Genomic DNA, 15,439 nt, shown 5'->3' on the forward strand with positions numbered 1-15,439 from the left:
CGGGCCTCTGCTGAGGCTGTTCCCTCAGCCTGGGATGCTGTTCCCCACCGTGGCTGGCGTGCTCTGCCCCCAGCTTGTGCTCCTTGGGGGACCTGGCCCCTCTCCACTTCTCCCACCTAGGCCGCCTGGCTGAGGCCACATTGGGTGACACAAAACCTTCGGCCTCCCTGAGCGGCCCAGCGGGCAGCCCCTGGTCCCGGTGGACAGGGAGGACGAGTGGCCAGAGAGCTTGCTGGGCTGCCCTGGCTCCCCCAGCTGCAGCCTCTGGCCCTGCTGCCTCTGCTGGCAGCAGGCACCTGCAGGAGAAGGACCTTGGGACGGGGAGGAAGTCCACGCTGCCCGGGCGGCTGATTTCTAAGAAACCAGCTGCAGGACAGGAAGCCTGGGAGGGAGGTGCCGCTGGCTTTTGCTTTCATTTTTCTGGGCTGGAGCCAAGAGGTGTCTGTGGTGTGGCCGGGTCGGCTTCAGAGGTCCAGAGGACAGCCACCACTTCAGGACAGAACCAGGCGGGAGCCCAGAGAGGTTCCCGAGGTCCTGTGGCCCCAGCTCCCGGGCTGCAGGGGCCGGAACAGCAGACGTCCTGGGCAGGAGTGGCCACTGCACCTGCCACCTCCCCCCCCCGGGCCACCGTCACTTCCCCCTGCCTGGGCTCCTCGCTCCTCACTCATTCATTCACTCACTCGTTTCTCTCCTTCCTCTCTTCCTCTCCCCTCCCTGGTGTGCTCTCCCTCCCCCCTCTCCATCCCTCTCCCGTCTCCTCCCTCTCCCCTCCCCCCTCCCCTCTCCATCCCTCTCCCCTCTCCATCCCTCTTCCCCCTCTCCATCCCTCTTCCCCCTCCATCCCTCTCCCCCTCCATCCCTCTCCCCCTCCATCCCTCTCCCCCTCCATCCCTCTCCACCTCCATCCCTCTCCCCTCTCCCTCTCTCCATCCCTCTCCCCTCTCCATCCCTCTCCCCCCTCTCCATCCCTCTCCCTCTCTCCATCCCTCCCCCCTCCATCCCCCTCCCCCCTCTCCATCCCCCTCCCCCTCCATCCCTCCCCCCTCTCCATCCCTCTTCCCCCTCTCCATCCCTCTCCCCCTCCATCCCTCTCCCCCTCCATCCCTCTCCCTCTCTCCATCCCTCTCCCCCTCCATCCCTCTCCCCCTCCATCCCTCTCCCTCTCTCCATCCCTCTCCCCCTCCATCCCTCTCCCCCTCCATCCCTCTCCCCTCTCCTCCCTCTCCCCTCCCCCCTCCCCTCTCCATCCCTCTCCCCCCTCCATCCCTCTCCCTCTCTCCATCCCTCTCCCTCTCTCCATCCCTCCCCCCTCTCCATCCCTCTCCCTCTCTCCACCCCTCTCCCCCTCCCTCCCTCTCTCCCCTCTCCATCCCTCTCCCCCCTCTCCATCCCTCTCCCCCCTCTCCATCCCTCTCCCTCTCTCCACCCCTCTCCCCCTCCCTCCCCCTCTCCCTCTTGGCTTCTTCTGCCCCATCTACCCCATCTCTCCTTTTCCCACCTGCACTCCAGCTGCACAGCACTAGGCTTCTCTGAGCCTCAGTTTCTCCGCCTGCAGGAGACAGAAGCTGCCTCAGAGGATGGAGAGAGCACAGGTCCGCCCCCACAGGCCTCGGGGTCTTTTTTATCCAGCATTCCTCAAATTCATCATTTTCCCTGAGACGATTTTTCTGCCTTTTGTGTGTGTGGCACTGGGGGTTGAACCAGGGGCGCTTTATCACGGAGCTACATCCCCGGCCCCCCCCCTTTTTTTTTGAGACAGGGTTTTGCTAAGTTGCTGAGGCTGGCCTCAAACTTGTGATCCTCCTGCCTCAGCCTCTGGAATTGCTGGGAGCCATCGTGAGTCACCATGCCTGGCTTTCTTTCTACCCTATTTTTTTAAACCAAATGCCTCCATTCCAACTTTTAAAACACCGAGATACTGTCATCTCCAGGCATAAGTCATCATTTCTTGATGTGTGATCAATTTCCCGCTAATAAGCATTGAAATAAACACGTGATCATTAAGAGAACGTTTGTGAGTCTAGAGTTGGCACGTGGGGGGCAAGTGAGGCGCACCCTGCACCTTCCCCCACATGCCCTCTCTCTCTCCCTCTCCCTCCCTCTCCCCCCCTCCCCCCATTGCTCCTTGGCTTGGGCAACCATCTGCACTCCATGTGGGACTGTTTCCTTCTCTCTTTCTTTGTCAAAGTAAGTGCTCTGACAGGTGACCCCTGCCCTCTCGGTCCTCGAGTCTAGAGGACAGAAACCTCGTGCAACCTCACCAGGACTTCAGCGTGAGCGGAGGCAGCACAGAGTTCAAGGGTGCTTCCCAGAGCAGGCGACGGCCGAGTTGGGTTTTGAAGGCTGCGTAGGAGTTTGCCCAGTGAAGGGAAGACAGAGACATCGAAGGCCTCCCCTTGGCCCGGGGAACCCTGGGCACTGGAGACGCTGGGCACTGGGGACAGGACTGAGGTGGGCCTCCAATCCGTGGGGAAGGCGGCATGTTCCAGGACCTGGCAGCGGAGAGGTCCCGGGTCCTGCTTCTTACTGACCGTGAGGCCACGGGCCAGGTGCTCGGCCTCTTCCCGATTCAGCTTCCTCGTCTGTAAAATAGACAATGTGGTGCCCGCGAGCTGAGGGGCGGGCGAGGCTGGAGTCGCGAGCACTGAGACCTGACATCCCAGACACCTGCGCAGGGGCCGGGCCTCACCTGGGCCTCAGCTCCCCCATCCCAAGCCAGCGATGGAGCCACTCTGAGGCCAAAGGTGCTCTCCTCCCCTGATCCCGCCCCTGCCTGGCTGGGGGAGCGCAGGCACCCCCCCAGCTGGACTTGAAGTGGTTTCATTTTGACCCACCTTCTGGGCAACGTGGCCCTTCCTGTCACCAGGCTAGTGCGGAGGGGACTTGGCACAGGTTTCATTTTCAGTGATGCAAGCTGGGGATGGGATACAGGGCCAGCCTGCTCTGGGCTCATCCTGCCTTTTATTGAGCATGTACTTTGTGCTCAGCAGTTTAAAATCACTTCCTTTAATCCGCCATACCCTGTGAGCTCTGGATGCCTCACCCCTGAGTAAACTGGGACTCAGCCCATGACTATGTTGCAGCCTCACTGGGCAGTGTTTCCCCGGGTGTGGGACAGGGGCCCTAGGGTCCCTGTGTGCTGCTTTTAGGTGCAGGGAGGAGACATCTTTGTAAACCGCCCACCTCCTGGGTGAAATCACGAGTCCCTGTGTGCATCCTCTCGCCGTCCTTGGGCGGGAGTGAGGCAGCAGGTCTGCTGTTGGGGCTCCCGTCTTAGCCTAACCCTGGATAACATCCTCTCGTTCTCTTTCTCTCTCCAGCAAACCTGCAGCAGACCTGCCCGACCAGAGCGAGGCTCCAGTCTCCAGCTAGAGCTCTCCGATGGTGTGTGGATTTCACGAAGTTAAAGATTGTCTCTGGCTGGTCCAGGTGACACACACTTGTAATCCCAGCGTCTCAGGAGGCTGAGGCAGGAGGGTCGCAAGTTCAAAGCCAGCCTCAGCAACTCCATAAAGCCCTGAGCAACTTAGCAAGATCCTGTCTCAAAATAAAACACAAAAAGGCTGGGGATGTTGCTCAGTGGTTAAGCACCACCAGGTTCAATCCCTGGAGCCAAAAAATAGGTTACCTCTCATGGCAGGTGATCCCATCTCCTCAAGCATGATGATGATGACATAAAATGTACTGAGGAACCAGATGACTTGATTTGGAGAAAATAGTAACCAAAAAACAGAACAGCACGCAGGACTGGAAACGGAGGCCTTGGGTTAGACCCCCAGACTCGCCACCATCACCTGCCATGTGGCACCTGGCATGGCACTTAGTGAATTTCACAAAACGAGGACAGCAATGCCCACACCTGTAGCCCACGGTTCTCATGAGGATCTAGCAGAACAATGCCTGGCGTCTAGTGCGCATTTGGCATGACTGGGCGCCTGGCCTCTGCTGCTACTGGCAAAGTGGCAAGTCCAGGACGGGACCAGGTCGGCTGACTCCGTGCTGAGCTGATTCAGAGGTACCTGGGCCCCAGGGGCGTGAAAGCCAGTCATCGGGCGTTCCTAGATTTGGGTGGGAGGCATTCATTTCCTTTCTACTCAGTCAACCTGGTGCAGCAGGTATACAAATGGAGCCTAATCCTTGTAGTATGAATGAGGACACTATAGTCACATAGGGGGCAGGTCCAGAAGTCAAACCCAAGGGCTAGGTCCCAGCTCTTCCTGCTCCTCTGTGTGGCCTCCCGCAGTGACCCGGGGGTGGGAGGGGTCTCTTGGAGGCAGGTGCGCTGGGCCGGTCCCCCCCCCCGGCTCCTCAGGCCTCCGGTGGCCCCTCCCAGCTGCAGCCATGTGTGGGAGGGCATGATGTCTCCCTAACAGGCCCCTGCAGGTCCCAGGAGGAGCCAGCCCTGCCCTGGCAAGGGCCCTCTGTCTGGCTCCTGCTTCCTGTCCCGCTCATCCTGTCTGCCTCTGTGGCCCACTCCCCAGGGTTCTTCTCTCCAGCAGCCTGGCAGCTCCCGAGGCTGGGTGGCAAAGGCAACCTTGAGTGAGTTCCCAGCCTGTGCCGCGGGCAACGGGCAGGGGGTCTGCGGCTCTGAACAGCTCCCGTGTGTCCCAGTGCTGGGAACCTCGCTCACTGCCCTGAGAAGTGAGATCATGACCCTCCGCATCCGAAGCCCCCGGGCTCACACCGGGCACCAACCTTACCTGCCCGGGGGGCCCGTCCTCAGCCTTTCTGAGCCTGTCTCACTACACAAGCTGGGCCAAGTGGTCACGCCCATTAGGTGCTCAATAAATGGCTCTGCTTGAAAACAGCGCCATGCAAGAGCCACAAAGCAGAGACGGCACATCCTGATTATTGGCAAAGTGTGCGAACTTCTTCTTCTGACATCCCAGACACCTGTGCAGGGGCCAGGCCACACCTGGCCCTCAGCTCCCCCATCCTGAGGCAGTGATGGAGCCACTCTGAGGCCAAAGGTGCTCTCCTCCCCTGATTGAACCCAGGGCACTCGACCACTGAGCCCCCCCCCAGCCCTATTTGTATTTTATTTAGAGACAGAGTCTCGCTGAGTTGCTTAGCGCCTCACTTTTGCTGAGGCTGGCTTTGCACTCTCATCCTCCTGCCTCAGCCTCCCGGGCCGCTGGGAGCACACCTGCTCTGTGTGTTGCCTTTTAATGATCCTTTATGTAATCTTGCCCACCAGGTGGGGAGTTCATCTCACTTCCAGGCGAGGAAAACAGGTTCAAGACCTAAGGACTGAGTGAGCCGGGGCAGGCAGAAAGTCTCTTTGGCCTCTGGGGACGAAAGGGCACAGGGGAGGGCCTGCTCTCATGGCCTTGGCCTGGCACGACCTTGGGACCTGCCCTTTCTGGGTCTCCTGAGAACCTCGAGATCCGAGAGGCCTGGGCGCCCTGGGAGGCCTCGGGGCCAAGCGGAGGCCAAAGAGGCCCAGGGCAGCCGAGCACTGCCGAAGGGAACAGAGCTGAGCGGGGCGCACCGTGGTCCTGGCCTGCGGCGCGGTGACCGCCCGCTCTGCACCTGGCGCCGGCCCCGCTGGCAAGGCGCCAGGGACCGCTGACCCGCCTCTCGAGGGCAAGCCTTGGTGGTGGTGGGCTGGCGACCACACCCACGACGTGTGAGGCCAAGGAACAGCACGTGCGAAGCCTGGAGGCAGGAGGCAGGAGGTGAGCGCGCAGGGCAGGGCGACGCCGGCCTCTGGACCCAGCCGCAGGTGCTTCTCCCGAGCCTTGGAGGGCAATGGCAATGCCTGACCCCACGCTGGGTGCCGGGGACAAATAGGGCCTGAGGAGGAGGTATTGGGACCTCGCAGGCATCGTGGACCCAGAGCCCAGGTCCCCATGGGGCTTGGCGGTCAGGTCCCAGGGCCGGGGCCAGGGTCGAAGGAGCAGCCAGCGCCCACCTCGGGCACTGTCGTCCCTGTGTGGACTCGGTGCTCCTCTCTGAAGACCCTCGAGAGGCTCCGGGGTCAGGCCCAGCCCAGTGGGTGAATTTCGGGAGGTCCTGAGCCCGGGGAAGGCTCTGGGTGACGTCCGGGGGCCTGGGGACGCGGAGCAGGCATCGGAGGACACTGAAGGAGGGCACTGGCCTCACCCACCTGCCAGTCCATCCATCTCCTTTCAGGTCCCTCCCCAGAGGGCGAGTATTCCTCTAAGAAGCCCCTCACTGGGACGGGGGACCATCCTGAGGCCTGTTCGGACCCAGGCCGGGGTGCCTGGGAGTTTCCTGCCGAGTCTGCCCCAGGCTGGGTCCCAGGTCCTTCAGGACAGGTCCTTGGCTTTTCCTGATTGGCTGGAGCTGAGGGGTGTGGCCAAGAATGATCCCCACCTGCCATCCGCAAGCTCCGTCCACCCCAGTCCATCTCCACCCCCGCTGCAGGGCCTGGTCACAGCACGGGGAACATCAGGTCACACCGTCACACTCCACACGGGCACCCTGGGCAGGGGGCACTTCCAGGCTACCTTCCTCCACTCTGCCCTCCTGCCCTGCCTCCCTTCTTGACGGAACTCGTCCCCTCTGCCTGCGGCAAAGACCTCGCATCTCCACTGGCTGGCTCCTGCCTGTCATCCCAGTTTCAGGGACATCCCCGGGGAGCGACAGCTGCGCCACTGTCTGCCGCCTGTTCTCATCTGTTCTCTGATGCTGCGTGGAATGTTCTAGCCCCTGGACTTCACATGCAGCTGTTTACACCCGGGGTCCTGCATGTGGCTCCGAGCAGGGACCAGATGCCCTCTTCCGGGAACCTTGGGGCACTTCCTGGGACACAGGAAGCGCCCCGTCTGTCTGATGTGACCTCCACATCAGGCTCTGGTCTCAGAGGCTCGAGGAGCACCTGCGACTGGCCAGGTCCTGGGCTCAGCGCTCTCTGTCCAGCACCTCAGGGAAGAGGCTTGGCTCTGCTTCCTGAGCGGGTAACAGGACCTCTCCTAAGGCTGCGAGGAGGAACCAGGGGAGGCAAGGCCCGGAACACGCACTTCCCAGGGATCCTCCCCCTTGGTGTGGAGGATGGGACACACCTGGTCCCAGTTCTGGCCACTGCTTTGGAGCTGTGTCACCTCTAGTAGGTGACTCCCCTTCCCCAAGCTTTCACTGCCTTGTTGGCGAGACGGGGTCAGGGCGTAGCCCAGGGATGCTCCCACCACAGCACAGGTGCTCACCTGAGGGGCCCTGCCCCACACCGCCCAGCTGGCTGCCCAGGGCACACACCCCAGCCTGCTCTCACTTTTCTTTCTTGACATTGACGTAAGTGCTGCTGAATCATGAAGCTGAGGTTTGACAGTGAGATGGAGAGTCTGCCCCGCCGGGAAGCCACACGGTGAGCCCCCCCCCCCCCGCCCCCGCCACACACACACACACACACACACACACACACCTCCCCCAGAGGTGTCTGCGCTGGATTTCAGTCCCACGCTGCCTGGTGCCTGGCGTGCAGCTCCCTGGGGCTTTTAGGTCACTTTACATATGTTAGTTGAGGATTTAAAAAATGACTCATGAAGAGAAGAAGGGGCCAGGTCCGGGGATGGTGAGCGGCGGGACCTTTGCTCCTGGCTGGGCTGCTTCAGGTTTTGTAAGGGAAGGGGCCTGTGTATCCAGTACTTGTGTAACGGGAAGATGATTTTTAGACTTTTTCCAAGGTAGGAAAAAACCCTCAGCAGATGGTAAACTACCTGCCACTTCACCCTTGTTCAGATGAGGACCGTTTCCTCATTTGCAAAATGGGGATGTTACCATGACTGAAATCAGAAGGCTTTATAAATAGGTGACCAGGGGGCTTGGAATGGGCCTCCCGGTGAGTGCTATATATAACTGGAAGCAACTGCTGCTGTTATTATTACTGCAACGGTGAGGTCCTGGGGTGCCTAACGGGCCCCGGCCTCTGGAGCAGGACTGAACTGAAGGGGCGCAGAGAATCTGGCTCCCCACTCCCGCTGCCCACTTTGCCTGTCAGAGCTGGCTTTCCCCTCTGCAGAGCCGGGCAGCGGCTGAGGCCCTGTCCAGACAGCACAGGGAGCCCCGTGCACAGGAAGGGGTCCACAGGTTTGTGGTCACTGCTAGTAGCATTACCGCCTTGGGGAATTACCCCTTTCTCCAGGCCCTGCCCAAGGTGGGCAGGGGACGGAAAGACCAAGGAGAGGCCTTTAGTAACCCAGCAGGGCGTGAAGGGCAGGGGGTGGTTTAACAGATTGAGAAAAGGTAGCCATCTCTTGGAGGTGGAGACATGGCCTCCTGCCCTCCCAGCCCCTATTTCAGGATGAGTGGCCAAAGCTCCGGGAGGTGAGGTCACAGGTCTCGCCCCCCACTTGAGGATTGGAGCCCTCTTAAGGCCTGGACTGCTCCAGCTCCCCAGCCACCCAGTTAATTTGGTGCTGCACTTTCAAGCCTGAAAGGTATTATTAAATATTAGGACGTCCATCACAAGCCCGTCCGAGGCCGCTTAGCCCTGACCGGGTCACTGTGCCACGGGCAGTGCACCCCAGTTCCCGCACATCTGCCAGCAGCGGCAGACCCAGGGGCCGTAAAGCCCACGTCCTGGCTCCTCCTGGCACGTGGCTGGCCCCGAGGGCCTGCAGCAGCCTCCCTGCCTGCTCGCCTCCAGGCTCCGCAGAACGCTGCCCATTTTAGAGGCAGAAGCTGAGGCCCAGGGAGGCAGAGGGAAATGCCCAAAGCCACCCGCGGGGACCTTTCTGCCACCACAGACCACAAAACCTCTCTCTGGCTCTAAGCTGTGTTGTTCACCAAAAAGTACACCAGACAGAACAGGGTGGGAAGAAGGAAGTCAGACCCAACCCTGCATCCCCACGATCCCATCTGAAATATGTCTCCCTTGTGCTGAGTTTCAGAATGGGCCACTCCTTCCAAAACTCATGGAGCGCCCACCCCAGCCCCACCCTCTTCCTGGAAGTTGTGGTCATAGAAGCAAAGAAATCTCTCTAATCCATTTTGAGCAGATTCCACTCGGACAGCCAAAAAGGCCAGAGTGTCATCTCTGACACAGGAATGGCCACAGCAAGTGCACTCATCCCTGGGTTTTCTCTTCTGTAACATGGGGACAAGAGCCAGCACTGAATTCACAGGGTTGTCTCTCTGCAGGATTAAGTCAGTGGAGCAGGAAACGCAGAGTAAAGAACTGGCACACATTAAAAGCTCACATGTGCGCTACCATCTTACTGGACACACCAAAACTAGACCAAAGAGCTCTCTCCTGAGTTTGGGTAGAACCCAGCAGGGTGCCCAGCTACAGAGCGCTGTCCCCCACTGGGCCTCCAATCTAGAGCGCCGGCTGGAGGGCCCTCTCCCTGGCCCTGCCGAGAACCCAGGGTAACTTCTGGCCAAAGCACAAGCTCCACAAACCGTTTTTTTTTTCTTTAAAAAAAAAAAACTTTCATAATAAAGTTTATTATCTAAAGTGGCTGTAAAAAATATAAAATAGGATTCTGCACAGCAGAAAAATAAAGCCAGAGACCCTCCCCCAACCCCTGGTTTGTGCAAAGATACATATATGTAAACATGAAGAGGTAGGAGGTGCGAGTTCAGGTCCTGGCTTCAGACAGTTAAGTTAAGCTGGGGGACCCAGAGGGAGCACCAGGAGGAGGAGCGCCCCCCAACAGGTTGGGGAGGGGTCTGCGGCCTTGTCTCCAGCCGAGAGCGGGAGGCTCCTCGCCCCCACACCCACTCCCTCCAACCCAGGCGGGGAGGGCACCCATATGGTTCCAGGCAAATAATAATAATTAATAATAGAAAATAATAAGGCGCCCAGTTAATGCTGCCTGCGGGCGGGCGCGGCCGGTCAGATCTGGAAGGGGAAGGAGCTCAGGTAGTCACGGAGGACGGGGTTGAGGGGGATGCGCGCCAGGTTCTCTCGGCCCACGGTGGCCACGATGCGCTGGCGGCACAGCTCCTGCAGCGGCCGCACGCGGCGCTGTCGCAGCGGGGCCCCCAGCATGCGGCGCGGCGCGGCCACGTAGTGCTCCAGCAGCTCAAAGAGGCAGTCGAAGCTCTCGCGGCTGCCGTCCAGGTGGAAGCGGCCGGCCTGGAAGTGCACACGGATACTCGTGGGTCCCGAGGCCATCTTCACGCTGAGGGCGAAGAAGCAGTTCCGCTGGCGGCTGTCGCGCACCAGGAAGGTGCCCACCGGCTCAGCGCGCAGCCGCTCGTGCGCCCCGTGCACGCTCAGGGGTCCCCAGTAGAAGCCGCAGGCGTCGAGGAGCGCGCTGGCGCGCGTGATGCGCCGGTAATCGGCGTGGGAGCGGAACGTGCGGAAATGAGTGTCGCCGGGGGCCGGGGCCGGGGCCGGGCCGGGCCGCGGGCGCGCTGGGGCCGCTGACGAGGAGGAGGAGGAGGAGGAGGAGGAGGAAGAGGACGCAGGCTCTGGACGCCGTCGGGACTCTGCTGCCGTGGAGATTGCATTGTCGGCTGCCACCTGGTTGTGTGCTACCATCCTACACGAGGGGCCAGCCGGAGGGGTGGGCCATAGCGTCCAGGGGTGCGCTGGTGGGGGAGACAGGCAGTGAGCCGGGGGCCGGGGCGGGGTTGGGCAGGTGAGGAGTCGCGAGGCGGATCGGGAGTACGACCCCCGTGGGTCTTGGCGGGCTCATCTGGAAAATGGGCTCCTCCGTCCGCGGAGCCCTTCCAGGCAGGTGGGGACGGAGTCCAGCCTCAGGGTCGCTGGGAGACGGGGGCGTGGAGAGGTGCCCAAGAAAAGCCTGCCCCGACTCCGGCTGCCTGGCCCGCGGCTCCCCGCCCCGCGGCCGCCGCCTGCTGGCCACGTCGGGGACAGGCGCCGGGTCCCGGCGATTTGGGCAGAGGCAGGAGAAAGGCTGGGTTGCGGGAACCCCGCGCGCGGGGGGCGGCCGGGGTGGGGCCGGCGGGGGTCTGGGGCGTGGCAGCGGCGACTCCACCACGCAGACCCCGAGGGCTACCCGATTCCCGGCTGCCCTGGCCTTCCCTCCCTTCTCCCCCCGCCTCCTGCCCACGGCCCGTCTCACCTGGCGGCGGGGCGCGGGGCGCCGCAGGCGGGGCGGCAGGGGGGCTCCGGGGCGGCTCTCGCGCATGCTCCGGGGCCGGGAGCCGTGCAGCTGCCACGGCCGCAGCTCGCTCTGCTGGTGCCCGCCCCTGCACCAGGCTTTTAAACCGGCTTGGAGGCGGGGCCCGCGCGGGAGGCCCCGCCCCCCGGGGCCCCGCCCCCCGGCGCCGCTTTCGGTTTCTCTTTCCCGGGTGGCGCCGGGCACTGGCGACTGAGACCGTTTTCCCACCTTCTGCGGGACCCGCTGGAGGGAGGCCCTCTGCCCCGACTTCTCCGGGCACCTGTCCTAGCGTCCCTTCATCGAGGGCTCTGGCTCCGCCCCCGAGTCTTCGGGTTCCTTCTGCGACGCCCCCGAAGACCTGGCGCCCGCTCTCTCGTGCCCCTCCTCTCCGGGGCCCCAGATTTCTGCGGCCAGGCCCTTCAGGACGCCCCGAGTGACTCTGGCGCGCCTCCTCCCCTCCAGGTGTCTCTGCTCCACCTGGGAAAGAGCTCTGCCCTCCCCTGCCCTGCCCCGCAGCCAGAACGCTCCCGGAAGCCCCCCGAGGCCCCCTCAGCCCCTGACCCCAACCCTGCGCCCTGGGGCACCGCTTCCACCGTCCGGCCACCCCGCTCCCTTCCGGCTGGCCGCTCGGCCTGGCCTGGGCTGGGGCTTCCCGGGAAGCGGCGGCCAGACCACGGGCTTCGGAGGAAGCCGGGCGGCGCGGGAGGGGCGCCTGCGCTCGGGCCGAGTTCCTCGGAAGCCGGGCGGGGCCCTGGGGGCCCGGCGGCTTCCACCCGCGTGCCCGGCGCCTGCTGCGCGACAGCCAGAGAAGTGAGGCCGGGGAGAGGCTGTGGCCGGCACATCTCCCCGTTTTCATTTGGGGCGAGGACAGCGGGACACCTCCAAATGAGCCCACAGAGAAAGTGGCACCTGCTCAGATGCAGCGATTCCCCATCCCCCGCCCCTCGTTCCTTCCCCTCGCCTACCCTCTGTGCTCCCGCCCTGACACAGCCGCTGGCCAGGACTGTCACCCCCCGGTGGCCTTATGCTTCTGTTCAAGGGGGAAGGCCATGGAGTTGCCTGGGTGGCGTTTTTGCCTGAAGGAGTGGGAGCCCCAGAGTCAGGAGTCCCGTGAAAGACTCTTCTCCGCGGGCTGAAGGGCTTGGAGCAGCCTCACACTGGCACACACTGCCCTCTGCAGTCCAACCTGGGCAGCTCCTCGGGCAGCTCCCCCTCATCTCCCGGCCCCCAGACTGCCTGGTTCTCCCAGCCCACGCCCTCGGCCAAGTGAAGCGGGTGAGCCAGAAACGAGCTTGGCCGCGGCCCCCGCCAGCTCCTTGAACTGGTCTGTGGCCCGGGCTGGGGGTGGTCCTTGGTGTGGCCACCCTTGGTCTGGCCTTGTACAAAGGGGTGGGAGGAGATGCAGAGCCACCATGCCTGTGCCACAGGCCAGGGCTGTGGTCATCCCAGAGATGTTGGTGGGGTACGTGCTGCCAGGGGGGAGCCTGGTGGGGCATGGAGTGAAGACTGAGCAGTGGTCACAGCCAGGCTCGCAGCCCAGACGCTCTTCCCGCTGGGCGGTTCTAGCCTGCCTCCTGGAGCCTGGGTAGCTTTCTGCCTTCTGCAGACCCCTTCCAGGTTGGGGGTGGGGCTCGGTGAATGACTGTAGGTGGGGCTGGCGACTTCTCCTGATGTGACCCAGCGCCCAGGAGGTGCTGCTCGCCTGGGGGTGCCTGCAGGTGAGCACCTGGCTTTTGTGGCTTTCTCCTCTGTGTCCCTTCCAGAAGCTCTAGCCCCAGGAGCCCAGGGCAGAAGGGCACAGTGAAGGGGAGGAAGGTGCCTCGGGGTTCAGCAGGGGTCGCCAGGCAGAGGGGCGCACCCCGTCTCACTTGTGCTGGACTGGATGGTCCTGGCTCATGGATGACAGGCTGGGCTGGCACCTGCAGGACTGGCCTCCCCGGTGCCCATCTCCCTAGCACACCTCTGGGCAGAGGGAACCCCAGAAACTGCTGATTGGTAGCCTCAGGGTGACTTGGGAGACCGCCCCTCCCCCATGCCCACGACTGTCACCCCCAGCGGGCTGGGTGCTGAGTGCCTCACGGTTCTTAAGCCACTGAATTGGCACAGTGATGCTGTCTGCCCATTTGGGAGATGTGGAAACTGGGACTCGGGACAGTCACTGCGCCAGGCACGCAGTTCAGAAAGGGCAGAGCCGGGCTTCATGCCCATGGTGGGTGACCCCTCGTCCCTGGGCTGTTAACACCTCCCTGGCCCCCATTCCTGGTGGTCTCCATCCTCCAACCAGCAGGCTCCCCAGCAGGGACCTGTCTTAGCAACCAGTGACATCCAGCTGAGTCCCGGGCTGTCCCTGAAGAGTGGGACAGGCCTGCAGGCTTCCTCCATCCCTCCATTCGTCAACGTGGGGAGGTGCCAGGTCTCGCTGCTCAGACTCCACCTCCCTCCATGGCTTGGATCCCTTTCCTGACCCCTTCCTCCACCCTCCCCAGGTTGCAAGTCCACAGTGAGTCAGGCCGGGTCCCTGGGTGCTGCTTCTCATCACAGCTATCAGTGACAGTTAGATTGCTTTCGTTTTGTGTTCTGAAATCCTGAGTTTCAAAATGAAACCAAATCCAGATACGAGACAAGAAAAAGAAACATGCTGGTGGAGGAGCCTCCAACCCTGGAGGGCTGGGTCCGGGCTCACAGGAAGCCCCAGCAGGAAGCCCTTAGGTGCTCAGACTCCACAGTTCACTGGCCTGCACTGCCCAGCTGTGTGTCCTTGAGTAAGTGACCTGCCCTCTCAGGACCCCATTTCCCTCATCTGCAAAATGGACCTCAGAGAGTAGCAATGCACACAGAGTCCAGAGCAGGAGCAGGGCGCACAGTGACTGGCTCAGTGACTTCAAGTCACAGGGCACGTGAGAGACCTGTGTCCACGACTCGTTGGCCACAGGTTCGTGCCGCTCCCTGCCTTGGCTCGGAAGCCGGGGGCCGGCCAGCAGCTGCGGGAGTGGAGATCCCGCCCCTGGAGCTCGGTTTTCAGTTTCTTTTTCCATCTCTGCCACACTCTGCTGGGAAGGGCAGCCGCTGGGCAGGGTGTGTGATTCTGAAAGTACCGTGGGTCCCAGTGCCCCCTGACCCTCCTGCACGGCATGGGTCAGCAAGGTCCTGTGGGAGTCTGTGCCGCAGAGCCCCGCGCTCTGGCCGAGGGCATGCCCTGCTGTTTGTATACATCTGTCACTTCATAAGTGAGTGGCATAGGGCGACCTTCTTACTGCTCTGGGTCTCAGTGTCCCCATGGGGCAAGGGCAGATGTGGTTCAAGCTGTCCGTATTCACAGACATTTACTGAGCACTTACTGTGTGCCAGGCACCGGGAGCTCAAGTCTTCAAGTAGACCTGGGGGACATGGTGAGGCTACACTTCAGATCACACTAAGTCCCTGAGGAAATAGGGAGAAGGAGGTGACCAGGTGTTTGTGGGCGAGAGAAGCAGTGAGGGAAAGCCCCTTGGGGTGGGGGCACAGGCATTGGGGTCACGCTAAAAGCAGAGTGAAGAGGACCCCAGGCGGAGGGTCTCGCCCATGCAAAGGCCTGTGTGGGGTGATTGACAGGCGTGAGGCCCAGAGAGGACGGAGGTGCAGTGGATGCAGGGCCAGGAGCTGCAGGGGTCGGTCAGTCGGGAGTGACAGGAGGGGCTCCAGTAACCCCCCAGAGGCCTGCTAGGACTGACCTGCAAGGAGCCCTCTGGCTGCTGATCCTTCTAACCCAGGGGCTTTGAGACCCTGCCTGACCCCTGAGGTGTCCCTGCCCCAGCCAGAAATGGGAGCGAGCCACTCCTGGGGGGCGGGGGGTCTCCTGCTGTGGAGTGAGTGCTGCTGGGGTCTGCAGTGGATTCTGGGCCTGCTGTCCTGGGGGGGGGTCTCCTGCTGTGGAGTGAGTGCTTCTGGGGTCTGCAGTGGATTCTGGGCCTGCTGTCCTGGGGAGGGGGGTCTCCTGCTGTGGAGTGAGTGCTGCTGGGGTCTGCAGTGGATTCTGGGCCTGCTGTCCTGGGGAGGGGGGTCTCCTGCTGTGGAGTGAGTGCTGCTGGGGTCTGCAGTGGATTCTGGGCCTGCTGTCCTGGGGGGTCTCCTGCTGTGGAGTGAGTGCTGCTGGGGTCTGCAGTGGATTCTGGGCCTGCTGTCCTGGGGGGAGAGGTCTCCTGCTGTGGAGTGAGTGCTGCTGGGGTCTGCAGTCATTCTGGGCCTGCTGTCCTGGGGGGGGGGTCTCCTGCTGTGGAGTGAGTGCTGCTGGGGTCTGCAGTGGATTCTGGGCCTGCTGTCCTGGGGGGGGGGTCTCCTGCTGTGGAGTGAGTGCTGCTGGGGTCTGCAGTGGATTCTGGGCCTGCTGTCCTGGGGGGAGAGGTCTCCTGCTGTGGAGTGAGTGC

At 62.4% G+C, this 15,439-nt stretch overlaps 1 protein-coding gene across 1 annotated transcript; it reads right to left on the reverse strand.

Moving 5' to 3' along the window:
- Nucleotides 1-9,388: 9,388 nt before the first annotated feature.
- On the reverse strand, nucleotides 9,389-11,096 carry Socs1 (suppressor of cytokine signaling 1). Its single transcript, XM_046426529.2, has 2 exons — nucleotides 10,998-11,096; nucleotides 9,389-10,500 (listed from the first exon to the last, which is right to left on the reverse strand). Exon 2 carries the CDS (start codon nucleotides 10,448-10,450, stop codon nucleotides 9,800-9,802), a length of 651 nt encoding a protein of 216 aa, XP_046282485.1. The 5' UTR covers nucleotides 10,451-10,500; nucleotides 10,998-11,096; the 3' UTR covers nucleotides 9,389-9,799.
- Nucleotides 11,097-15,439: the final 4,343 nt, after the last annotated feature.

The sequence above is a fragment of the Marmota monax genome, unplaced genomic scaffold (assembly GCF_021218885.2).
Source record: "Marmota monax isolate L192 unplaced genomic scaffold, Marmota_monax_Labrador192_F-V1.1 WCK01_AAM20220418_F8-fsc00035, whole genome shotgun sequence".
NCBI lineage: Eukaryota > Metazoa > Chordata > Mammalia > Rodentia > Sciuridae > Marmota > Marmota monax.